The 27,702-nt window shown below is 37.4% G+C and overlaps 1 protein-coding gene across 1 annotated transcript in view; it reads right to left on the bottom strand.

The window, feature by feature from the left end:
- The window catches only part of Atp8b4 (ATPase phospholipid transporting 8B4 (putative)), a 238,584-nt gene that overhangs the window by 135,572 nt on the left and 75,310 nt on the right, over positions 1-27,702 (bottom strand). Inside the window, exons 4-6 of the mRNA XM_027926068.2 lie at positions 23,184-23,297; positions 20,451-20,549; positions 17,477-17,538 (exon numbers count right to left, since the gene is read on the bottom strand). Coding sequence (XP_027781869.2) covers positions 17,477-17,538; positions 20,451-20,549; positions 23,184-23,297 — 275 coding nt within the window. The remainder of the gene's footprint in view (positions 1-17,476; positions 17,539-20,450; positions 20,550-23,183; positions 23,298-27,702) is intronic.

Consider the following 27,702-nt stretch of genomic DNA (forward strand, 5'->3'; position numbering starts at 1 on the left):
AAAGCCTTCTATGACTCCCTAACTAGACTAAGTATCTCCCCTTTAGTACTTCCATGGATAGTCCATATGAATACCTCCACCATCATGTACATTAGGTTATAACCATCCACTTGTTCTCTCTCTCCTCTATAAAATGTGAGAAAACCATAGATGATATGTCAATCATCTTCAATCCATAAATAGTACTCAATATTTGGAGAACTAAGATGGATGTAAATATTTCTCTTTGGTTCAGAGCAGCCATCGTAAGTCTGGTCTTAATAGTTCTGAAACAATCACTCAAATGTCTTCAACTAGGCTGGCTGCACTGTTGATTGTAATCAGTTTTTCTAATCTAAGCCAAAAGGATAGGGTGTAGCCAGAAACTACAACACTGTGGCCTGCCATAAGCTAGGGCATGGATCAGAGTGCCCTCATCAGTCTATTTGTCCCAGATCTAGCAAACCTGAGTAACATTGGCTTTTGGTACCTTGTGTCCCACTGACCACAACTCTCTAAGTCCTGAGCCAAGGGCTGGTATATCAAGTGGAGGTTCCATTTCTATATTTCAAGATAAGAGGAATGATATAGGCCTTCTAATAAAATCCCTTCATTTCTCATTACTCACACTGATATTACTCAAATGCCGATTATGTTGAATTGGCTTTCGTTTGTTTTGTTTTTCTACCCCTGGATCTAAGTAGAGATTAGATAAATAGATAGATAGATAGATAATAGATCTCTATGTATTTATGTGTGTGCATGTATATACAAGTCAACTCTGTTTTTCTCTATTAGGAAGATGAAATTTTTCCACCAGAAAGTTGCCCTTTTAGTTACTTTCTGGAAAACACTCTACATTTGTGCTCCATCCAGCTCTGTGACGCACTTTTTCTGCTTCATAGCAATAACAGGCCAGCCTCCCACTCTCCCAAGCCTTTTCTGCTTTCTAGTTATCAGGGGGTTTCCAGGCCTTATGGCCTTATTATAGTTTGTTAAAATATGTCTAAATTTATGTATGAGTTATCATCTCCCTCCCGAATTTCTTTTCTAATTATAACAGCCACTAGGGAACTTTTATTTTCAACTTGGCTAATTAGGAGATTTCATGCCAGGGATAGTGGCCAATAATCAGATACCTCTCAGTAGAATTTATACTAGTTTGACATTGGTTACAGGTTTGAAATTCAGTATCAACAAATCTGCATGGAATTATAAATATTTATGCTACAGCCTTTGCATATTTGCTTGTAAAAACTCTAGTCTCTACATTTTTAGATATCCAGTTCTCTAAAATGCTCTCTATTTAATAGGGTCATGTTAAATATTGTTTGCATAGCACTCTTCATATCACATTCCACTGTTATTTTTTCTTCATCCTTGAAAGAAAAGTGAGAAAATAGATACAGCACAAGGACAAAATTTAGAATAGAGAGAAAGAAAAAGAGGAAACAGAGAGAAGAGGGGAGAGAGGAGAAGGGAGAGGAAAAGGAGGAGAAGGAGGAGAATAAATTCCCCATAACAGCATCTTGTGTCACAAAAACTGAGTCAAAGGCAAAAAATATATATTTTTTTGAAACTCCTATTTACTACTTTCCATAATGAAGGATCAGGTAAAAAAAAAAAAAAGGGTGGGGGGAAAGTCCAACAAAGAAAATAAGACATTTGCTGAGAAATAGTGTTATTTATTGTAGTGCATTAGTTATTTGATGGTGTGCAAATGAAGGAAGCTGTGTCCCTTTTCTTATTTTTTTAATTTGTCTTATTTTTACTGGAAAATTAGGGCTCTCATATTTTTAAAAATATCAACCTATTAGTTTCATCCAAGATTCAGAAGGAAATCTTATAGGTACGAAGACAGAATTCCTTTAAAGTCATGTACCTAGCAATTTAACTCATGGTACTGTGACCCCAAAACCAATTTCTGATAAAGCAAGGTTTTGCAGAGCTGAGTCCTCAGGGGGCTAAGTCTGGACAGCCCTCCTTGGATGATAGAGACAGTAAACAGATTGTATGATAGGGGCCGTAATTTCCAACAGACACTTAATAACTGAGTCTAGAAGGAAAAAGCTTCAGCTCTGCACTTTTGGCAGAAAACTTTACTTTTTCTTTTTCTTTTTCTTTTTTTTACATTTTAAAACTATTTTCAGTTCATATGTTTTCCAGACCCACTCTTCCAGAAGCAAGGGCACCATCCCCTGCCTGAGTCTCTCGGCGCTCCACATGTGATTTCGCAGGCAGCCAGCCAGATGAACATTTAATTTGAAAATGAAGACTTAAATTTAGCAGTGTGAAGGGGAAAGCACATCTGAGCACAAATGCCTGGAGAGGGGCAAGGTAACCAGATGAGGCGAGGGGTGAAAGCCATTTGTCAGCCAGGAAACTCACAAAGTGCTGCTGGGAGGGAAAGGTCTGCTGCAGACCCCAGCATGCCCTGCTCTGCCCTCAGGGTCTAGAGCTGCCCAGATTCCCACAGTTTTTTCTGTCTAATGTGCTACAATGTGAGGGAAGCTATCGATAAAACAGTAAGCCTGCTTCAGGCACTGTCCTACACTGTGCTGTTTCAGAAATGAAGCTCATTAGGTGAGGTGGAGAACATAACTCTCTTCCTTGCTTTAAATTTCAGATATTGTCCCATGCGTGTTAAGGCATGGCATACCAAATGACTCCTAGTAACACAGAATACTAGGATTAAAAATGGGTTTGGTATCCAAGGACCTCGTATATATTCAAGTGGCAATTATAGCAATGATGCACATTAAAAGTGCAGTATATGGACACCTCCCCTTGTCCTTATATTAATTACAGGGCAGAAGGGGGGGTATTCTGCTTTTGCCTTGAAAATGAAATATTTAACTTACTTAAATGCATTTTGCTTTCTCAACATATAATATTGAGGATCAACTGCATGCTGTACGGTATTCAGGTGGTAATAGAAATAGATCCTCTCAGTCTCAAGTAGTTCACATGAATATTAAGAATAGACAGACAAGTCTTCTCCTCCCCACAAGTACCCTGACCTCTCTCCATTGGTTTCTCCCAATGAAGCAGAACAAGATTTTCCAAAGACAGAATTTTCCATGTATTCCCTTTTGTTGTTAGGGGAAAGACTCGAACTCTGAATGTGGCCTTCAAGGTCTTGCAGGATCCGACCTCTCATTGTGTTCCCAGCCCCATCTCACTCGGCTCTTCTCTTGGACTTCCTCGCTGGGCTGCGACCATTCCACCATTCCATCCCTCATAATAAGCATTCTCCATCCTTCCCCAGGGCCTTTGTGATATACTGTGCCCTCTGTCTGGAATTCTTCCCATCTCACTGCTCCCTTCTTCATCATCTTTACCAAGTTAACTTCTAGTCATCATTAAGTTCTCAGCTGAAAATTTACTGCCTCTTTAAAGAACCCTTTCCTATTCTGCCTCACGTCACCACACGCTGCCTATCCCTTACCCTGCCACCCCACAAACCTTGCTTTAGAACCATATTCTTTTCCTTTGCTGCATTTGCCTGGGATTGTAATCATACTCTACCTAGAATGACTATTTTATTAAATCTACACCACCACCACCACTGGACAGTAAGCCCCAAGACTGCATAATCAAGTCTGTTTGGGTTTGCCTGAATTTCTAGCACTTAACACAATGTCTGGGATACCATAAGCACTCAATAAAGACCGAAAAGTACATGAAATATAAGAGGACTATTAGGACACCATGTGCTAGATAATAGAGATGAGCACAGGATTTGGGGAGTATTGGGTCAGGCCATTAACTCTGGTAGCCTCCTGCTCTGACTTGCCTCCTGATGCTTTTTGCTACACTTTCTTCCATCTGGAATACAAAAGCCTCACTGCTGAAAGCTCCTACGGTTGAATTTCATCTTCTGTCCCTAACCTATTATGTGACTTACTGTCTTCTATCTGATGTTCCTCTTCTACCACATCCTAATCACATTATCGTCATATCTACCTTTATAAGTCCAACCTCCCATGTTATGTTAAATCTTTCTTTTCTGTAGTCATTGGCTTCCCTTCTTTGGCTCCTCGCCATATGACAAAGCTGAAGAGGATCACAGAATCAGTATTTAAGGGCTGAAAAGGACCTTGAAATATCTAGCCTACTGGTACTCAAACTTCAATGTACCTGTGCTTTTTAAACACACAATCCTGAGTCCCAGATCCAGAAATCTTTATTCAAGTCTGGGAAAGGAACCACAAGTCTACAGGTAGGGTGATTCAGACCTAGGAAGTCCTCCAGTCCCATGTAGAGAAGCACTATTCAGTGTAATGTTATTCATGGAGGCCCCTCAAGGGATGCCACAAGGGGGAAGCAGGTGCCGAGGGCATCTGCTCTGTGCCTCTATCCCAGTTTCATCCTGAGCAGCAATATTTGTACCTATTTTATATACTGAACTTCCATATATGATTTCATTTAGAAAGGCTTCTGCTAACCAGTGCTATATGGCACACTTGTAATCCCAGCAGCTGGGGAGGCTGAGGCAGGAGGATTGAGAGTTCAAAGCCAGCCTCGGCAATTTAGTGAGGCCCTGAGCAACTCAGCAAGACCCTGTCTCTAAATAAAATATATAAAGGACTGGGGATGTGGCTTAGTGATTAAGCACCCTAGGTTCGATCTTTCAAAAAAAAGAAAAGAAAACTCAGTGCCACAGTCAATCAGTTACAGACCCCAGGACCAGGCCCCAGCCTCCTGACATAGGGCTGGTGGGCTCCCTACAACACCCTACTGCCTCATAGGGTAGAAAGACAACAGGGAAACAGGGATTTTGTGTTTCATCCAACTGTCTTATGATGAGTGGCTTATATATGAAGAGGGCACTTGTGGCTGGCCATATTTCACCGGAGCACATAATTGGAGAGGTGGGAGGGGTGGGAGAAAAGGGATTTACACTTGCTCATCTACCCATATTTCTTATCAGGCATGTTCTTAGCCTCCCCCTGAAACAAACCTGTGAAGAGCCAATCATCTTTTATGGTCTGGCCCCTTTCCTAGTTTTCCCCCACTCTCCCTGCCCCATATATCCAACCCCCGCCCCACCATTCAATTAGCTCTTCCCCAGTTGATTTTTGCTGAGGGCCTAGTCTTTCAAGGTTATTCTGAGATAATGATACTCCTGCCACTGGCCTCTCAAAACTTGTGTTAAGATCCCCTGTGTGTGTGCACCTAGAGAACCTCATGCTTCTTTTTATCATGCCACCTGTTGCTGTAAAATTATAGTCAGTGAATTTGTCTACCTCTTTCCCTAGACTCCAGGGACTTGGTCCCTATATCCCTAGTCCATAACAAGCATAGGGGCTGGTACAGAAAAGTATTACAGAAAATGTGAATTGAATGAACAGACAGATGAGTGGTGAGCATGAATCCCTGCCAATATGCTCAGTGTCCCTATAAAACTTGTACTGCACATCCCTGATGAAGCACTAGCACATGTTGATAGATGCACAGAGCAAATCAGATGATCTGATGAAAAGCATGCCCTATTGCCAACATAGCCCCTTAAATCTCCACTGCTGCTCATGTGCTCTCCTCCCTGAGTCCTCTCTAAATCTCATTTTCATTTTCAATACATAGCTTTTCTTTTTCCCCTACAAATCCCAATACTGTAAATGTTAAGCTAATTTAAAATTCAATAGGTAGGGCTGAGGATATGGCCCAGTGGTAGAGAGCTTTCCTAACATGCATGAGGCCCTGGGTTTGATTCCTGGTATTAAAAAATAAAAAAACAGAATCTTATGGTTTAGAGCTGGGATTCAGCTCAGTGATAAAGTGCTTGCCAAGCATGTGCAAAACGCTGGGTTCAATTCCCAGTACCACCCCCCAAGAAAAAAATCCAATAGGTATTTATTGTAAAGAAATGTTCACTTATTTTCCAAAGATTACAGAAAACATACTTTATTACACCATATGTTCTCAATATAAAAATACTATCAACTTTCTTCACATCTTCAAAGTCTCTTCTTTCTCCATTATTTAGAGTTCATCTCGTTCTTTCTGCAATGTTCAGCATCACTCTCAATTATATTTTCCTTATCTTCAGTATACAACTTTGCTGCCAGAATTTATCTTTCTATATGTTGCTGACAATGTCACTGTCACAGCCCCAATAGTTCCCAAGTTCTTTAGATCTAATTTAGAGATCATTACTCTTACTTTCTGCTATCTGCCAAATCCTTTCTTTTCCCTTCATGGCACATCCAATCCTTGCCAAATACCGAAAAGTAGAATTAGAACACTTCCTAACATGGAATGAGAAAACAGATTTTAGTTTTTGAGACTACTGTTTAATTTAAAAGTGGTCCAGTGTTCCTCTGAGTTACAGATTCAAAGCACCATTCTTGACCAGCTTCCCAAATCCTACACCAAGGTTCTCTAACACCTGGCATTGTTTTGTCTACAAAGCCTGAATACTGACAAGAACTTCTGAAAATCACACTTTCTTAATGAGATGAGACTTTTTTTTTGATGCCTTACGTGTGAATAAAACAATGAAATATTAGAGTGTCCTGGCAATTCCAGAGATAAAGCTAATCACGTTCATTTATATATGATAGTTTTATATTTGGGGAAGAAATTATGTCTTCTTTAACTCTGTAGTCCCAACATAGAACAATCTGCCTGGCACACAGCAGGCACTTAATAAATGTCTGTGAAGTGAAAGAATAAACAAACATAGAACTTGTTAAGGGAAAACTAAAAACAAGTGCGTATTAGTTTCCTAGGACCACTGTAACAGATTACTACAGAGTATGCAAATTCAAACAGCAAAACTATATCCTCTTGCGGTTCTGGAGGTGAGAAGTCTAAAATCAAGATGCTCAGAAGGCTGCAGTCCCTTGGAAGGCTCTGGAGGGAGACCTGTTCCATTCCTCTCTCCTACTTTCTGGGAGCCTCAGGCATTCCTCCGAATAGGGCTATGTAACTTCAGTATCTACCTCTTTCTTCATATTACCTTCTTTTCCGTGTCTCTTCTTCTCTTCCTTTCTCTTATAAAGACATTTGTATTTGGGTCTAAGACCCACCTTACTCCAGGATCATCTTATCTCAAAATCTTAATTATATCTTTTCTTTTCCAAATAAAGTCACATTCACAAATTCCATTGGATGTATCCTTGGGGACAGAGAGGGGAAGAGACATTCAACTACAGCAGTAGGCTATGGAATAATTCTCAATTATTTTTAAAACAAATTTTATATGGAGGAGTAGAAGAGAAAAAGAAAAAATGGAGGAGGAGGGGGCAATATAATATGTCCACAAATTAATTATAGTTAATTTATAGATCTAGATAATGAAATCAAGAATAACTTCTATATTCTACTTAAATTCTTTCAATCTTTTAATTTTTTAAAATGTTTTACCCACTACAGACAGATCATATGCAAATTTAAAATACGGAAGAAATCACCCCACTGAGATCACCTCAGGAAACCTAAAGCAAAATATTCCTGTTGTGTTTTCTATGAGAAAAAAAAATCAATGGGGGATAAATAGTTAATCAAATGCTGCTAAAACATTGGTTGGGTATAAACAACCTTTGAGCTATGATTGAAACTAAATCTATTCATAATAGTATTATAAGCTCTTTTAGCTTTCAGGTTTGAAGACTTTTTTAAGATCTTAACTTTTCAAAGTTAAAGTTCTAACATCTCCAAGGCCTCTGTGGTATGCCACTGGAATTATAGGAATGTGCCACTGAGCCCACCAGGAATCAAGTTTTAAAATACATCGCGTATCTGGTGATGTATTTTTACAAAGGTGATATACTTTTAACATGCTCTGTCACCTAAGATAAGTGGGCCCTGGTTACATAAGAGTCTGCCATCTTGGTGAGTAGCAGCAATGGGTTCAGAGCTGAAGAAAACTCAAACTCCATTGAGTGATAAAAGTGAGATAAATATGAGGATCCCCAGATACTGAGAGAGAGGAGACCAGAGCCAACCACATTGAACACTGAATGGTGAAGGTAAGATTCAAAAGATCAGCAGCAGAAGAGGAGAACTTCTTGGGAAGAAAAACATGTGGATTCCACATTGTTTGGAAAGGGCTATGTGATGTGAACCTCCTCAATGACCTCCTCCACAAAATCTGCAGTCAACTCTACCTCACTCTCCAAGGTTGTTATGTGAGGAAGTTCTTTGAAGGAGTGTTAAGAGGACAAAAAAAGCAGCTAACATCTGTGTTATAGAAACTGTAAAGATGATATTAGAAGATGCCACTGAAAACTCCACATGCAGAGGTCTGAAAGTGTTATAATTTCCTGTTATTTCAAGATTCATCTCATTTGGGGAAACAGTCACCATTTAGAAATTCAACCTTTAAAAATTGCATCCTTGCAACATAATAATTGATTACAACAGAAAATTGTTTATAAGAACAATTTCACAGCTCCCATACAGAACTCAGCCCATTGGCAAATGGACCCTTCCATCTGCAAAGCTGACGAGCAGAAACTGCCAGAGAAATGATCAACACAAGACTTGAGAAACCAAAATTAGTTTTGTGAGAGTGAAACTATTTTTGAAACAGTTTTATTATGAGTTATCAGCATGAGTTAAAAATTAATTTCACTTTTGGTCTTTCACTGCATCCAAATAGCACTTGAAACTACTCCCGTTAGCTTGCTTTTGAACTCATTATTTAAGCCCATAAAAGTGATTTATTAGCATTGTTTTTAAAAAAGAAAAAAATCAAGCATTTTTCTCCTCTAATTTTACTTTCTAATCTGCAAGTCTCTTCATATAGATCCTAAATAGCTGTCCCCTGGACCCAATGGTGTGATCATAATGTAAAAATAATTTGGGCAGACTGAGGATAAAAATAAATAAATAAGAAAAAGGAAAAAAAGGCAAAACGTCAGAGCACTGGTAATCTCCCTTGTGTTTAAGCACAGACGTCTCCATTCCAAATGCAAATCTGTAATTGAGATGAGATAACTCAACAGAGGGTGCATCAATTCTCCCATGAGATCAACAGTGTCTTACTCTCCTGCATTCAAGACACAGAAAGAATGTGCTTCAGCTGCATGTGCACTAAGTTCAATGGTCTTTGGTATTTTTTATTGCAGGTACAGATAAAATCAGAGCCTATCTGATAAGAATAATAATTCACTCTTGCCCAAGATTGACATTTTGTATAAAATCCAGCAGAAGGTAATGCCACATATGAAGACTACCCCACACCCCTCCCTGAGGAAGTTATTCCCAGGAATTCAGCAATAAATAATAGAACTCTTGACTATTGCTCCATGTGTGTCTAACCTGGCAAGATAAAGAAGCTTTCTTCATAGCTGTCCAAAGGATCTGCCAGTCATACTTTTGAAATACTGTCCAAATTTACCACAGAAACTCTACAGACCAGAACCGATAAATATTCTTCACATATGAGTACTATATGGTTAGTAATTATAATGTAAAACTTATATTCAAACTGTTTCAAATTATTGATATTTGGGGGTTTATATGTGTCACTAATACATTTTTTTTAAAGAGAGAGAGAGAGAGAGAATTTATTTATTTTTTTTTTAGTTTTCGGCAGACACAACATCTGTGTTTGTATGTGGTGTTGAGGATCGAACCCGGGCCGCACGCATGCCAGGCGAGCGCGCTACCGCTTGAGCCACATCCCCAGCCCAACTAATACATTTTTTTAAAGCAGCACTTTTTTTTCATCATGTGTAATGATTAAGAGAAGATAAACTTGGAACTTGTTGGTGTTCTGATAGTCATCCACCCAGGACACCCAAAATATAATTGAAATGAAACCTTCTAGGGTTTCAATATGCCCAACCTAGTCTTTATCACACTTGAATCCTGATACACTTATGAAGACATGTCCGTGGACTGAACAAGGATGCTTCAGGTTTCTTTGCTTAGTAAAGAAATAGTGGGCTCATGTAACCCTTCTAGGTGATTTTGATAAATATGTCACAAAGAAAAAGCTAAGACATAAATATGTCACAGACACCTAGGTCTTATGGAAAAGGGTAACTTCATCAATCTAGAAAGATGAATAAATTATATTTTAAAATTGAAAGCAGACTAAACATTCAAAAAACAGTTATGTGAATTATGAGACATATACCCAAAGGAATGTTATGCAGCCCTTTAAAATTATATATCTAAAAACAATATAAAAACATGGAAAAATTTTAATGATGTGAAGTAAAAACAGAATAAAAATATACATACATAATTATAAGAAATCTTGGCATAGACAAAAGACAGAAAGGAAATATAAGCAAATAGCAATGATTATAACTTTTGTATTCTAGAAGAGTAAATATTATTTTCTTCCTTGGACTTTTTTCTTATTTTCCAAATTTCTTTTTTTTTTTGTGGGGGGGGTGTTTTGTTTAATTATTTTGTTGTTGTTGTTTTTAGATACACATAAGAGTAATGTGTATTTTGACATATTATACATACACAGAGTGCAACCCATTCTACTTTTATCTCATTCTTGTGGTTGTACAGGATGTAGAGTTGCACTGGTTGTGTATTCATATATGAATATTGGAAAGTTATATCCAATTCATTCTACTGTTTTTCCTATTCCCATTCCTCCTCCCTTCCCTTCATTCCTCTTTGTCTAATCCAATGAACTTTTGTACTTTCTCTCCCTACCTCCCTTATTGTGGGTTAGCATCCACATATCAGAGAGAACAATCGCCTTTGGTTTTTTGAGACTGGCTTATTTCATTTAGCATGATAACAAAAAGGATGAATAAATAATTAATAATATATTATTAAATAAATAAATAATTTAAATAATTAAATAAAATATTTAAATAATTAAATAAAAACTAAATATACATCCATTTACCAGCAAAAGATGAATGGATAAAGAAAATGTGAGATATATATATATATAGATATATATATATATATATATATATATATATACACACACACACACACACACAATGGAACATTATTTTCCAACTTTCTCTTAATGAGTGTGTTCATTTTAATGGAAAAAAATAGATACTAAAGGAAAAAATGAAACAAATTTTAAATTCTCATATTCAATGGGAGTCATCACTCAATCAAAGTGGAAAAGTCAATTGGGCAAAGGGAAAAGTTGTTTCCCACTGAAATAATATATTTGGTTGCATAATTTTTCAGCATTTAGGAATATCATACTTGACTGGTGCAGAGACTATACTCGCAGTAGTCAAAGGAAGCTCTTATCTTTCTCCATAATGCACACAATTTCAAAACAAAAACAAAAACTGATGGGAACAGTTCTGTGAAGCTCGGGAGATTTGAGCAAAGTTTACCAACACTGAGGAAAGTTTAAAGTGGGATTTGTGTTCCACAAAGGGCTGGTGGTCAAGTGCAATTTGAAATCTATAGGAGTCAGGGAAACATCCTGACTGAGAGGAAGGTAATTGCACTGGAAAATCTGATCTCGGATGTTCTAATGCAAGAGTGTACATTAAGAACTGTCAGGGAAACAAAAAAACCAAGAAAAAAGGATGCTGGCTCTATTTGTTAACAGTGACACAAACAGTGACTACCACAGATGCTGGCAGCCTGGAAGAATGAACACAGAATCCTGAGCTACATATAGCGAGGCCACGCTCCAAGCAGAGTTCATGGTCTTCTCTGTTCAGTTTCTCACTGCTCACTAAAGATAGAGTATAGAGCAACTCTGTTCAACAGAACTAGCCACAAATCTGTGGTTTAAAATATTCTAGTAACCACGCTCAAAACAGGTTAATAAAAAGAAAAGGTAAATTTCATCTTAATAATGTTACTTAATCCAATGTATACAAAATATTATAATTTCAAAGTGGAATTGATATAAAACAAATTATTTTTATTGATTTTTTAAAAAAATAAATGACAGTGGAATGCATTACAATTCTTATTACAATTTTTCATATCTCTGGTTGTATATAAAATATATTGACACCAATTAGTGTCTTCATACATGTACTTTGGATGATGATGTCCATCACATTCCACCATCCTTGCTAATCCCCTGCCCCCTCCCTTTCCCTCCCACCCCTCTTCCCTATCTAGAATTCATCTATTGCTCCCATGCTCCCCCTCCCTACCCCACTATGAGTCAGCCTCCTTATATCAGAGAAAACATTTAGCATATGTTTCTCTGGAATTGGCTAACTTCACTTAGCATTATCTTCTCTAACTCCATTTATTTACCAGCAAATGCCATGATTTTATTCTCTTTTATTGCTGAGTAATATTCCATTGTGTATATATGCCACATTTTTAAATCCATTCATTCACTGAAGGGCATCTAAGTTGGCTCCATAGTTTAGCTATTGTGAATTGTGCTGTTATAAACATTGATGTGGCTGTGTTCCTGTAGTATGCTGTTTTTAAGTCTTTTGGGTTTAGACTAAGGAGAGGGATAGCTGGGTCAAATGCTCATTCCATTCCCAGATTTCCAAGGAATCTCCATACTGTTTTCCATATTGGCTGCACCAATTTGCAGTCTCACCAACAATTTATGAGTGTACCTTTCTCCCACATCCTCACCAACACTCATTGTTGTTTGTCTTCATGATAGCTGCCATTCTGATTGAAATGAGATGATAGAGTAGTTTTGATTTGCATTTCTCTGATCACTAGAGATGGTGAACATTTTTTTCATATATTTGCTTATTGATTGTATATCCTCTTCTGAGAAGTATCTGTTTAGTCCTTGGCCCATTTGTTGATTGGGTTATTTGTTTTTTTGGTGCTTAGCTTTTTGAGTTCTTTCTATACCCTAGCAATTAGTGCTCTGTCTGATGTATGAGGGGCAAAAATTTTCTCCCAGGATATAGGCTGTCTATTCACCTCACAGATTGTAAAACAAATTATTAATAAAATAGCTAAATTTTTTTACTAAGTCTTTAAAATTTGGCATACATAGTCTTTTTACTTGCAACACATCTCAGTTTGGACCATAAACATTCCAAGTTCTTGGACAGCAGAAGATCTGCACATCCTTTTCCATATTTAATATCTACATGACTAGAAATTTTTATGGGATAGGGCAACAAAAATTGTAAGTCGCATAAATATGTACAAGTCAGTGAGTGATTCAGCATTCAGGACAGTAGATGTAATGGAGAAAGAAATAAAACACAAAACTAAAATCTTGAATTTCTGAAGAAAAGAAAAACATGGCAAAATAACTGTTGATGGATCAAGTGTTTAACTAAAAATGTGAGTCCTTCCAAAAAAAATTACAAATATACACTGCAGAATAATTCCTTTATAAGGATATTTATAATGTGACAAAATGATGCTTCCTATTTTAAAATAACTGAAATTCATTTCCTTGAGTGTCTTAAAATTAAAGAGATATAGGCTAGAGAAATCTATATGGGTAAAGAGGTGGGTTTGATTAGAGGTCCTTAACCTGTCTGCACATTAGACTCCTCTTGAAAACTGAAAAACACTAGGCCTTCACCTCTAAGACCCTCAATTATTCCTACATGCAGCTAGAGCATAGATAGATACATACATACATAAATACACATAGACATAGTTGTTGTTGTTGTTTAACTCTCCCAAGTTATTCTAACATGACTCCCAGATTAAGGAGTATGGTGCAGGTGACCTCTGCAGGAACTTTCAGGGTGCTTCTCACCAGCCACTTACCTGCCCTGTTGCTCCCACAGAGGCCAAAGACAGTTAGCATAACTTGAGAGTAAATGTTCTCTTGTAAAACACGTCTCTACTGATATTTATAGAGTCAGCCGGCAAATAGTATTTCATGGCCTACGGTTAAGGGTGTGTACTTCCTCTATAGCTGTCACATTTATTTCTACAATATGAAGCCACCTCTACTTAATTTTACAACTCAAGTCATCAAAAGATTTTATCAGTGCCTAATGCAACACCCATTTCTAAAGCAATTTCACATATTACAACAGTTTGTCAATGCAGAAGGTTGGTCCTAATATGAAAGAAATGAGTGACCATAAAAAAGTAAAATTTAAAAGGATGGTCAGAAGGGAAAGATTTCATTTATTTTCATGGCTATTTTAAGACTCAGTTTTACAATGTTGTTCAACACAGCAAGAATGAAGATGAATAATGCTCCTGGCACCAAAAGTAGATATACGTGTTTGTATACTTGTGTATACTACATATAGATAAGCTACATGTATATTGTGTAATGATTTTATACTTATATAATTGTATACAAAGCCTTTCAAATAAAAAACAAATAGTGAAGACCTGGTCAGTTCACATTTAAACATTGCACCATGAGTGGATAGAAGAACTCTAATTTAGGGTCCTGTTTGCCATGGAACCCTAGACTAGTCATTTCCTTTCTGAGCCTTAGTCTCTCCATCTTTAAAATGGGGGAACTATTGCCCATATCCTAGAGTTTTATGAGAGTTAAACAGAGAGCACTGGGCCCCCACACAATAAATATGTGTTGAATGTGAGTATAGCCCCCACCTTCTTTGCTTCTAAGATAAAGGGCACCTGAAGCCCAGAGGAAAAGTTAATTGCCCAGTGTCACACAGCAATCACTTACATGGGCCCAGATCTCCTGACTGGTACTTTCAACACAACCCTTCCTCCTCAGGGACTTTCTCCCCAAAGCTGACTATATCTTTCCTTGCCCAAGACAAGCCAGTCTCTCCTGCACTAGCATGAAGACCTTGACTCTAAGACCTTCTGCCAAGAACACACAAAGGAAGCCACAAGTACCCAGCAGTGCCCAACCTAATGTGACACCCACTCCCAGCAATGCCCATCTCCCAGGGCCCCCAGACCCAAGTCATTTTACTTTTATTCTTGGACCATGACCCACAGGAGCCAAGGAGAGGTTCAAAACACTTTCTTAATATTTTCTATTAATATTGTCATGGGCTTAATTATGCGTTAACCACTGCATTCCTAGAAGCAGATCCTGATATGAGGATTCATGTGCAATTGGCTAATTAAGACAGTACTAGGAGTAACTGATAAGGGATATGAGAAGCATCACAGAACAAAGGAAGCAGCAAAGCAAAGGTGTGACTGCTGGCAAGGCTCATCTTTTGTCTGGTCTGGAGGAGTGCTCAGGGGTGAAATTTAACCTCAGAGTTAGTCCAACTTGAGGCAAGGAAGCAACTCTTTCATACTCCTGTACCAGTTAATCTTTGGTTCCAAGAACCCAAGGGCAGTGTTCTGAAGAAGGTGGCAAGTACAAGTTCTGAGAGGTAATATACATAATTTCTGAGCCCAGAAGAACCAGGTAGAGCCACGAGCTCCAAAGAAAGACTGGAAGCTCTCTGCAACATCTCAGATCTGAGCCCATTTGATTTCCCCGGCACCTCCAAATCCAAAAAGTGAAAAGCCAGTCTCCACAGCCTGAGCACATTCTGCTAAAACCATCATACCAGCCACCAGAATCGGTTAGTGATAGGTTTTAGCAAAATATCATAGAACATTCTCTGGCAGATTGCCCTCTCAGCAAGATGGCTACAGCTCAGCTCGGTACCAAGATTCAACAGACACCCTGGTAGGCTCAAGTGACATAAACATGACCAAGAGGCAGGACCCCTGCCCTGGAGAATTTCAAGTAATCTTTCAAATGGAAATGTTTGTAAATGTAAGCATTTACACCAAATGCTTAAGATTATCCCATTCTTAATGATAAGTGAATCTCTCTTCAACTTCATAGAATCAGCAACAATACCTCCACAGAACATCAGGCCATACTGGTTTACAGACAGAACCTACCTCATAAGGAATTAAGGAAAGGATAAATGAAACCACAAGAAAGTAGCACTAATACTACTCCCAATAATGATGATAATGATAGCAAGTATGTGTGAGAAACACCTAGTCACCAAGCTTCTCAATATCTAAGTTACTGGATTAATCAATCCATGGCCTCCAGACAGAAGCCCCAATATCTTAACCAGGTATCACCACAAAATTTAACTTGAGAAGATAAAAAGACACATGAAGGCCACTAGTTCAAATTAATTATATCACTGTATATATTTTAACACCCTTTATATGAGATGATACAAAGTAATGAAACTGATTATCAAATGTTCCTTGGAGAATTAGTCATAACATCACTTGAGACAGTCAAGACATGCAATGCATACTGCTCAAAGCCACAGACCACATTAGCTTACAAAGAATCACCATGCCTTAAAGAAATAACAGGCCACGTGGAAATGCTGGCAACACACCAGACTCCAGGCAGAGCATGTTATAGTAGCTCAACCCTCACAACAGCTCCATCCATGCATGGGACCCCATCATAACCCCATTTTATACACAAAGAATCTGATGTTTATAGAGGTTAGGAACTTGCCCAAGACCACAGAAATATTCAGGAGAATGAAACCCATACTTCAGTCCCTCCAAGTGCAAAACGCATGCTTTTAACACCACACTATCGTGGCAACAATTCAAAACCTGCTAACACTGGAAATGAACCAGATGGTTCCAGCATCTTTATGGCTTATCCTTGTCACACCAGAATTATGCTTTCCAAAGCTTTGTCTCTACAACTCTGGTTTTAGAGTAAGATCATCTTTCTTCATTAAGTACCATTTTGTAAAACAAGACAATAAAAAAAAAAAACTATAGGAATCATTGCATTAATAGTATCAACCAACATATTAGTTACAGAAAGAGATTAATTACATTAATCTTACTATTTATTATCTCAGCTACCTAGCCTCTCTTGATAAGTCTATCACTTTGTGGAATCTTCTCTCACATGAGGTTAATTTGCTCTATTATTTTCTCTTTTAAAATTATATTCTTCACAATATCTAAATAATTAAAAAATCCTTGGCTGGTGTGATTTACTGTCAGATTATGAATTAAAAATACATTACAAATTTACTTTGCCACCTGTTACCATTAGCAAAAAGAGGGGACAGAGAGAAAGCAAATAAGAAACGATGGAAAGAAACTTTGAAATTTACTCTTGTCAAGTTTTCTGGAGATGTTTTCAGGGTTGTTGGTATATAGAGCATTTATGATTCTAGTACTGTTCCGCAAATATTTCTCCATTAATGGATAAATTTAAATGCAATGAAAAATTCATGATATAGTGGATAGTATATTCTAAATTCAACTCTCAAGGGAATACAACATCCTTATTGCTATCACTTGACACAGTAATGTGCCAGAAGTCTCTCTAGCAATCTTCCCCAGAAATTGCCAAATTCAAAAACTCAAATACTCATGAAGTCTACAAAACATGGCATGTATGCCACCTCTAAATAGTATTCTATCTAGAAATAAAAAGTGACAAAGATATGTCTGTGTCCCATAATAGAAAGCCACAGGAATTCAAAGCAAAAGTTGAGTGAATGGTACAAATACTGGTTGAATATGAAAAGAAGACATGAAGATGGAATGGAATTATATTTCAGCAGCTAATAAACTAAAGGAGGGAGGAAGCAAACATTTAATTAGAAAAGAAAGCCACCAGTTATCAAGACCAGTTTTGGGGACACAGAAATCATAATAATAACCCAAAGAATGCATTTCTTACTTGCTGTCAATGATCACTTCAGACTGCCGATTGTTCACTTGATTATCACTCTTGTGGCGGAACTGGAAAATCAAAGTATTCATGAGATAATATATTAAATCACACTTGGTCAACCCAAAGGGACAATGGAAATTTTTTGAGTGCATGTATCTGGACAATGTCTCCATCTGCCTAAGATGAACACAATTATACTTACCTTGAACCCAGCTGCACATTCTAAATCTAAATCAACACTCAGCTCACTAAAACTCATTGTAGGCATCACCAGTGGAAGAAGTCTAGCCACGTGCTCGACTCACAATTCCAATTCTCACACATTTTTAGTCACTTCTAAGAAGACAATGTGTTCTTTCCTCTGTCACATAGTACCAGAGAAAACCATACATTAATTTTGATGACTCCAACCAGGAATGGGGACTTCCATTTCTCTCACATATGTGCTCAATACTTTATTGGAACATCACTGATTCTGTTTTATGGATTTCTTTGAAGTCAAGAAATTACTTGTAACAACATGTATTTTTATTCTCCAGAAATTCTAATTGTTAACAGTGATCTTATGAAATAGCAAGCATTTAAAACAAAAATCAGAATACAATACTTAACCACATTTGGTGTGAATTTATGTTTTATGCCCAAGAGATCACATTTCCAGTAATGTAAATATCTTATATTGCTTGAAAGAATCCATGTATTATAAGTTCCTCACTAGACTCAGAAATTAGTAGCCATTGAGATAAATGTTTCTACATAAACTTTCAAGATCATATTATTATATGTTAGTTATTACAAATTATTAGAGACAAGGGTAATAGACAATAGTGTAAATTGTAATAGACTAAAATAGAAACAAAGTTATTTCAGCATATTAGCTTACATACACATATGAACGGGGATAATTTTAGAAGACATGAAACTTTGATTTTATAGATTGTAATCATAAAGATAAGTCACTATTCTTTTTTTATTTTAAATGTTGTATCAATAGCGCAACATATAAAATGCTTCAACAAAACCTTTTCTTTTTAACATCATTCCAAAACCCATTGCAATCTTTCTATTATGCTATCCCTGATACATATAATTGCACGGTATTATACAGGTATAAGTTAATGGGTATTACCAGTAAAAATAAGAAGACAAAGCTATTTAGCATTTTTAAGATTAAAATAATTTAAAATATTATAAACTTTTAGGAGTAAATTGAGCCCGCCCATTCACTGATGTGTAAACTTATTTCTACAAATAGAACACTAGAGATGGAAACATTTTTCTGAGTACATGGTTTAGTGGGGTTGCCCAACATCTTCTGTTTGCTCCTCCATATCTTTACCTTAAATTTTTCTATTCTGCCCTGTGCCAATGGGAAGCTGTCCCCTATGGTCTTTGTTTCTGGTTGCCCTTGGCCAATAGGTGGTACTGAAGATCAGAAAGCCAGAGAAGAGTAAAATGAGGGTATTTATTCCCCTGCTTCCTTCTAGTTGAGTTAGCAACGGCTATGTTCTCTACAGATAGCCCCAGATGCAGCAAACAGCCCCAGCTATAGCTCCAGGGCTGGTAATTGCTTCCTTCCTTTCTTCTTCAGGCCTAGTATTTACAATAGTAGGGTAGCCCATGTTGCTAGCCTAGGTGCTTTTCCTTGTAAATGACCCCTTCATTATTAAACTCTCCAGTCTTCCCCATTTCAGAGTGACAGCTCTCTCCTGCCAAGACAGAATATCTTACTGATGAAGATATTCAACTATTGCACTAGCATATTATCACAAAAAATAAAAGCACTTTCAAATATTAACTATAGTAAAATCAACGGGAGACTTCATGTTTAGTCATAGCTGTATGTAATCTGAAAATACTCCTCTAAATTGAATAGTTAAGCATCAAAGGCCAAATAGCTCACCACCTCCCCAAAATCTGAACAACCCACACTCTGGGCTTCGGGATGGAACTCCCACTTTTGCTCAGGCTTTGCAAAAGGGTTTTGGTATTGGAACAGATGGAGTCTAGAAGGATTAGATTTGGTCTTCTCAGGCCCAAGCTGACTCTTTTTGACGATTTCTACTCTAGAAATAAATACAAAGTCTTAGAGGGGATCTGCTCCAGGCAGGAAGGGAGCAGAGGACCAGCATTCATAGTGTACTCATGGTAAGCCCAGCTGTGTATCTGGTGCTCATTTTATCCTTCACTTCATTTTATCCTCCCAACAGTGCTTATGTCATTAGCTCCATCACTCAAAAAAGGGAAGGGTCAGAGGTCCACTTGCTGCTAGTCAATGGTATGGTAAGATGTCTTCCTCCATGTTTTTTCTACTCTACTATTTTTCTCTTTAATGAAGTGTGACTATAATGAATAAGACCTTTAAGGACATTATTTAGGAACTCATGCATCTAAATGAATACTATTTCTCTGAAAGGTCAGATAATAAGGAGCAACCATACACTTACTCCAAAGGTATCATTGACCAAATTCATCCTCAAATGTCGGAGTCACAATGTGCACCATGAAATTGTTTAGGCATTTTGAAACTTCTTGTATAATGAGCACAATATGTAAGAGTGTCTAATGCTTGCCAACTCTCAAAACTTAGACAAAGAATCTGATAAAGGATAAATAATACTTCACTGTGTGAATGCATGTTGTATTCTAAATCCAGTTTGCTTTTCAACAAATAGGTGGTATTATCCTATGCAAAATGCAAGCTCTCTATGAATTTTAGTTTCCTCATCTATAAAACAAAGGAGTGTGTCTAGATAGTGAAAGCCTCTTGCTTTTAAAGAGGCACAGCTTCTATGACACCAATATTAGCAGATAGCAAAACAAATAGAAAAATATGTATTACGTGGTATTCACCAAAAGAGTTTCATCCAAAATTTTAAATAGATTTCCACTTTCTGTTTAAATAGATTTCCACTTTTCTGTTTCTGAGATATTGCCATTGAAACTGAGACCTCAATCATGCTCAAGAACAAATACTCACATAGTCATCTGTGGCATCTTTGACAGCTGTCATAGTTATTACCAGAACCAGAGGCACGATGGTAGTAAACCAGGTTAAGGAGGAGATTTCTGGAATTAGCTGAAATAAATATTTCAAATAATTTAGGGCTGTTAGCATTAAGAAATATATCTTCCAATTTTGTTATTTAATTCTATAAGACTTGGAAGAAATTAATGCAATTATATCCTGTTATTTGTACAAATGTAGAATAACCCAATAATTTCAGTGTTTGCATTTGATAAGACACATAGGGTAGAAGCATCATTCTGCCAATTTTCAAACTGAAAAAAAAACATGAAAATTCTAAAGCAAGTTGAGAAGTAAACTTTTCTTGAAATTTTTCACATATGGTGGTCTTTCTCCATGTTGTTAAATGTCACCTGTCTTTCTCAGCTTCTCATCTAACTTTTAATAATTTTACCAATGCTTTATCACACCAGGTCTCAAAGAAAGATCCTTTGAATATCTACCTTGCACCAGACACTGAGCCAGTATTTTCCATATATCATTTGATTCCCAGAAAAAAAATCATTCAGTTAGATTATGTGCTATAATTATTTTTGCACTAGTCCATAGGGTTTTTATTCCACATATTTTATAAATAACTAGAAGAGAGGAGTTCAAAGGTTCCAAGTGCAAACAAATGATTAATGTTTGAGATGGAAATGCTAATTACCTAGGTTTAATCATTACACATTGTATATATGTACTGAATTATCACACTATACCCCATAAAGATGTACATTATTGTGTGTCAATTAAAAGTAAAAACAATTTAAAAAAACAATAAGAAAACAAAATAAAACTCCTCTGAGGAGGCAGGAAAAATGTTGGACTAGTAGAAAAGCTGGATCCTACTCCTAGTGTCTCAGTAACTCATGCAAAAGTTTTACACATCACCTAAGCTCTCTGGATCTCATTTCTTCATCATTAAACAAAGGAGGTTGGTCTGAACCATCTCAAGTGTACTTTCCAAATATAAAATTGTATGAACTAGGGCCTGGGGCTGGGGCTCAGTGGTAGAGCGCTCACCTAGCACACGTGAGGCATTGGGTTTGATCCTCAGCACCACATAAAAATGAAATAAAGATATTGTGTCTACCTCTAACTAAAAAATAAATATTAAAAGAAATTGCATGAACTGAGGCTTTGACCACAGGTAAGAAAGCCATCAGAGAAATGGATCCTAAGTTCTGCAGTGGCGTGAAGGGTTACACGAAGAAACCAAACTAGTTTTGTGGGACAGAGAAAAAAAACCTTGGATTCTACATTTTCTTCAATAAATGGTAAGTTGCTCATTAATTGTGCTCATCTGTTTGTTTGTTTTATTTTTATTTGGGGGTTTTTCCTGATTGTTTCTCAACTATATCCCTATTCTTAAGGAACTCTCCTACCCGCTCCACTTTCAGTCCTCGTAATTTCGTTGGGTGATTCCATTCTGGCTCCACACTTTGGCACATGATCTAGGTCAAGCCAATCACTGTCTCAAATCCTTGAGCCACAGTGATCAGTTTAGTAATGAGAAATAATCTCAAGACATTTACTAGAGATAAAAGGTAATTCATTCTCTCTCTCTCTCTCTCTCTCTCTCTCTCTCTCTCTCTCCCCTCCCTCCTCCTCTCTTTCTGTCTCTATCCATCTACATATCTATCTCATATTAGAGTTAGACTGGAGAGCAAGGAAGATAGGTCTAAAACTGCCAGGGCCACCAGATAGTAAGAATTTACACAAGAATCCTCATGACCAGCAGGGATGAGAACAGAGGAAGAGAAGCTACATCCTCATCAAATTGTTACTGCCCAGGAGTCTAACCACACTAGAGAGGAAATATGACCCTGAATATATTCACCTTTTGATTAAATTAATTTAGATTTCTGCCACTTTCCACCCAAAGATTCTTAATACAAATAGCTACTCGATTAAAGGAAAATAGTACCCAAAGCTTATAATCTATACTTCACACATCCAACCTATCTTCTACCTCTTCAAACTAAAACAAAGCCCAGCACATTCTGAATCAACCAGTGTGATCTGATTAAATTATCCAAAATTAATACTAAGTAAATAACTGACTAACAGGAACTGTTTCTGTGTGTGTGTATATATGCATCTTTCTTGACCTATACCTTTTTCCTTCCCAAAATATCAGTAAGAGCTAAAATTTCAATTAAGCTTAAATTTTAGTCAGATGAGAAGGGAGAAATTAACTAATTACCACTCAAAACTGTAAGAATAATCATTTTAGAGTGAAATAACATACAGCAAACATCATTCATTTTATATGCACATAAAATATGTCATTGTTTTTGATCAAAATGAAATGTGCCAAATTAAGTACCGCAACCCTCTCAGTCTTAGTCAGCAAAGACTCTTTGCCTCAACTCTAGCAATCCCCACACTGTCATCGTGAGAGGAAGATAAAAAAAGAAAGGAGGCAATGAACAGTCATTATTATTAGGCTCTGGTTTGGTTCAAATAAAGTGCAAGTCTGCATTTTTTAAATGACCTCAGTGTTTAAAATGATGAATGCCCTGAGTGTTACCCATTCTTAGCACTCCCACATTTGTGAAGAGAAACAGCAACAATAACATTAAAAATCTGATAAGGATGGCTTTACCTCATCGCAAACATTTAGCAGAGTAAATTAACTTACTTTTCCAAATTATGTGAATATTTTTAAGAGATAATGAAGAACTACAACCCAAACATTACCTGTAATATCAGAAGGAAAAGGAAATAGGCATTTGCCACTCTTTGGAACTGTTCAAATAAATTAATTGGCAAGAAGGTAAGAATGTTGTACTTGGATGTGTGGATACGATTATCCTGAAAAAGAAATAGCATCGTGTTAGTATGAGGCAAGGTGTTGCTCATTATAGCTCTGAAATGTACAAAGATGAGCATGAATCATGCCAGAGTAAGAAAGAGAAGCCAGTTATCTAGGAAATGTTAAACTCTGCATGGCCCAAGCCCTTCATCTTTCCCAAGATAACATACTCCTCGTGCTAGATGAAAGGACGATGTGGTGCCATAAAATCACCCTTACTAAAAAATATATCAACTGCACAAGTCCACTGATTAGATATTTTTGCTTTTGTGCATTCATCCCTTTGATATGTATTGCTTAAGTACCTACTATATGATGGCATTGAGTTCATGCTAAGGCCCATATATTGGAAGGAATCTGTGTGAAAGTCATCCAGTTCACCTTCCTGAAGCATGGTCCTTTAGGAGCTTGACAAAGGGCCCTTAGAATTGTCTTTGAAGGTCTCCTCTGATGGAAAACTTACTGCCTTTAAAGGCAGCCTGTTCCCATTTAAGAACAGGAATTACTAGAAAAGTCTTTCTTATGAGAAACCAAATCTGCCTCCCCATAATTTCTTGTTATATGCTGAATTCCATCCCTCAGGTCACCCAGACTAAGTCTGTCTTTTCCATGTTGATAATTGGTTTTGGGGGGATTTTAGTTGTTTGTTTTTGGTTTTGTTTGGTTTCGTTTAGTTTGGTTTCAGTACTGGGGACTGAGCCCAGTGGCACTACATCACTGAGCTACATCCCCAGCCCTATTTACTTTTTAGTTTGAGTCTCTCTAAATTGCCAAGGTTAGCCTCTTTCACTTTCAATCCTCCTGTCTCAGCCTCCCAGTTCACTATGATTACACGCATGTACCACCATGCCCAGTAACCTTCAAATATTTGAAGACCACTCATAGAACTCCTCTAAATCTTCTTTAATCCACATTCCTAAACCTCTCAGTCTTTTTCCATGACCTATTTTGCAGACATTTTTAATTGGTCAGCCTCTTCTTGACCTACCCCAACTTCTCCAAATCTGTCTTAAAACATAGCACCTAAAGCCAAATACAAATTACAGACCTAGTTCAACCAGACCATGTACAGTGGGACTTTGCTGTTCAGTGTTCTGAACTACTATGTTAACAAGCCCTAAAGTTTCATCAGCATTTTGGAAACTGTATCTCCATATGTATTCATATTAAGTTTCAATCATCCAAAATCCCTAAATCATTTTTACATAAACCACGATTTAATCAGTTTTCCTTCCCTAAACATTGCAGTTATTTTTTTAATATCAATGTTCAAGATCTTTCATATATTCCTATTATATAAGACTAATAGAAAAAAACATTTTTAAACCTTACGTGTACTATAATAATGTATTTAATATTCCTCCCAGCATTGTATCACCAGAAAATTTTAAGTACATACCTTTTATATATTCTTCCAAAGACAAAAACAAATACATTAAAAAGGATACACCACAGATGAAAATATTGTTCATTTAAAAATAAAGCTAGCTTGGCGTGGTGGCACACGCCTGTTATCCCAGCAGCTTGGGAGGATGAGGCAGGAAGATCATGAGTTTAAAGCCAGCCTCAGCAAACGTGAGGCACCAAGCAATTCAGTGAGACCTTGTCTCTAAATAAATACAAAATAAGGCTGGGGATATGGCTCAGTGGTTAAGTGCTCCTGAGTTCAATCCCCAATACCTAAAATAAAATAAAGCTATAGTAAATTACCAGAGATCTCTCTATAGATCAATGTTAATAACATTTTAAGGTATTATATAAAACATATTAAATACACTTTATTTAACCACTTACAAGTCCATTTACTTGTACTCCACTGAGGCTTAACTCTATCATATCCACAAAAACAGCATGACAAAGTCAGGATGATAAGTCCTGCTAAAATTCAGAATCAACATGCCCTAAATAGATTTTTTAAATGAGGTTGTTTATGTTCCTAGTAATCACTGTTATCTGTTTAAATAAAATTAAACCTTCTGCTAAATGACCATTTTGACCATTTAGCAGGAATCAAGATATCCTACTCTGTGCTACAAGTTGTGGGAAAGTAAGAAGAGGTTAAGAGAAGAGTTCTCAGCTTAGTGGTCTGATCACTGTTATGTGCTAAAAACTGCTCTATTAGCTGAAGATGAGTAACTGCAGTGTGTTACCTACTCAAGAGCTGGGCTGGAAAGGAAGGATGTAGGAACTGTCAATCATGATGTTTTCCTCAAGAGGGAACTTGGAGAAAATACTGGGGAAGAGGAAAGCAAAGGAGAAAAAACAGTTAACCAAAAGTATCTTATATTCCAAATTCTATTGTATTTTTTCCTTCTAAATTAAAACTAAAACAGAGGTTAAGCTTGCATCTTGCTAAAAGGATAGATACAACATCTGTGTCAGTCAAAATCATAGTAAGAACTATAAAGAAATTCTCCTGAATTCCATATAGGTGAGGAGCTAATTCTGTGGGATGAAGTGATAATGTCAACCAGAAACTATGACAATTTTCTCCTAGTTACTTAGCTTGACATATAACAAAGATTATGTTTGTTCTGGCTCTGTTGTAACTTAGTCACAGATGATGCAAACCTGCACATCTTCGGCTGGGAGCAAGGAACAAGGGCTCCCCCTCCTGGACAATCTCTGGGTCCATCTACTCCTTGTTCAAGAATGTATTAGTGACAGGACTGACAGATGCAAGTAATAGGAACATGAAATTAAGGGAATAATTCTATAAAATGGGGCCACTATGCTGATCTCTATATGCTTTCTTTTCCAAGAAGCAATTTACCTGAAGCCCTGCCTACCTTAAGTAGCCTGGATATGTTACATTCCTTGGCAAACTACCTCTTATCAGCAGGAGAAATGTAAGCCTAAAATAATATTGATGCGAGGAACCTAAGTTAGCCTAAAGGTGGAAATTTTTGTGACCCTTTTCAGAGACCAGATCCTGAAACTCAGAGAGATAAGGATAATTCCCCCTATCCATAAAATCCATAAGAATTTATGGTTAAGAATACAATTATATCCACTTATTATGGGCCACGGTGACCTAGAGTTGTCATGGCAGTGAGGACTTGAAAGTCTGATGTCATCCTGCTGTCAGTCAAAAGTCAAGAGGTAAACCTGGACAGGACTCTCTGGAAACTTCTTTTTGATCCCCAATAGAAAATGGAGTACAGGAGAAGCACACTGTCCCTCTCCTGAGAGAACCCACTCTCTCCCTTAAGAGTATCACCTTTCCCTTCCCATCACTTTAATAAACTCATAACTGTTACTCTGAGTGACATGTCTGAAATAATTTTGACTTGATTGCAAGAATTGGGGTTTGGAGGGAGGGGGCTTCATGCTGCCTCAGTTACCTGGAAGGACCTTGGCCTATAACATTAGGAAGACCTTAAATCAGATACATTGATAGTTAGCCATTTTGATGAGCTGGCCTATGGGCTTTCAGTCAAGTTTTAGTATGACTCACTCTATAATACAGCACAGAAGATCTTCACCTCCACCATCTTAGAACTACTTCTCCACTACAGAATACTAGAAACATCCAAACCAGAAAAGAATGAGAAGGGAGTGGCCCCTGGAGAATCCGTGTGGCATGTCTGGTGCTAAAGGAAGCCAGGCTGGAAGCCATGGTGTTAGCTTGTTAGCCAGATGGGCTGGTCAATTGGCTCCATGATGAAATAGACTGAAGCACATCATCAAAGACCATGCTGGACCAGGGCAGGCCTTCCAGACAGTGGGAAAGAGCCAGCCCAAGGGAGCATGGAAACCACCCACTCCCTATGGGAAACTCACTCCCAAGAGCTCAAAGTGAAGCCAAGGCCAATTACTCCTGCAAGACTGGCCATCAGGAAAATGACTCCAAGAGGCACTGTGAGTAAAGGTCTGCAGAGGTACATGTAGCATCGGTAAAGAGCCTCCCTCTCAACGTCAGGATGAGGACAACGCATTGCTCCTCTAAAATGTGTTAATAAAGCTCCAAGGTAGACAGAAGATGGCCTGACCTAAAAGAGACTGGAAGGAGAGTCAGGACTAGAGGGTTCAGCACAAACTGGGCTAGAGGGAGAAGCTCTTAGGAATCCATACTAAGAAATGGAGGGCTCACCAAAAGGTTTTAAAGAAAAAAGTTACCTGATGGGATTTTTTTATGTTAAAAAATTTCAGGGTGGAGAAGAAATTGGAGATGACTAAGAATAGATATAAAAATAGCAACCAGGAGGTCTGTGAATTATTCCAGGTGAGAGATGATGGGCAGCTTCCACCACTAGGGTGATGGCAGAAGGAATGACGAATAATAATAATAATAGCAGATTTTTCCAAGCTCTTATTATATATACTATTCTTTATATTTTATAGCCCATTTTATCTTTAGAACATCCTTATGAAATAAGTACTCCATCATAAAGAGGGAAATCC

Source organism: Marmota flaviventris, chromosome 2, assembly GCF_047511675.1.
Source record: "Marmota flaviventris isolate mMarFla1 chromosome 2, mMarFla1.hap1, whole genome shotgun sequence".
In the NCBI taxonomy this organism is placed as follows: Eukaryota; Metazoa; Chordata; class Mammalia; order Rodentia; family Sciuridae; genus Marmota; species Marmota flaviventris.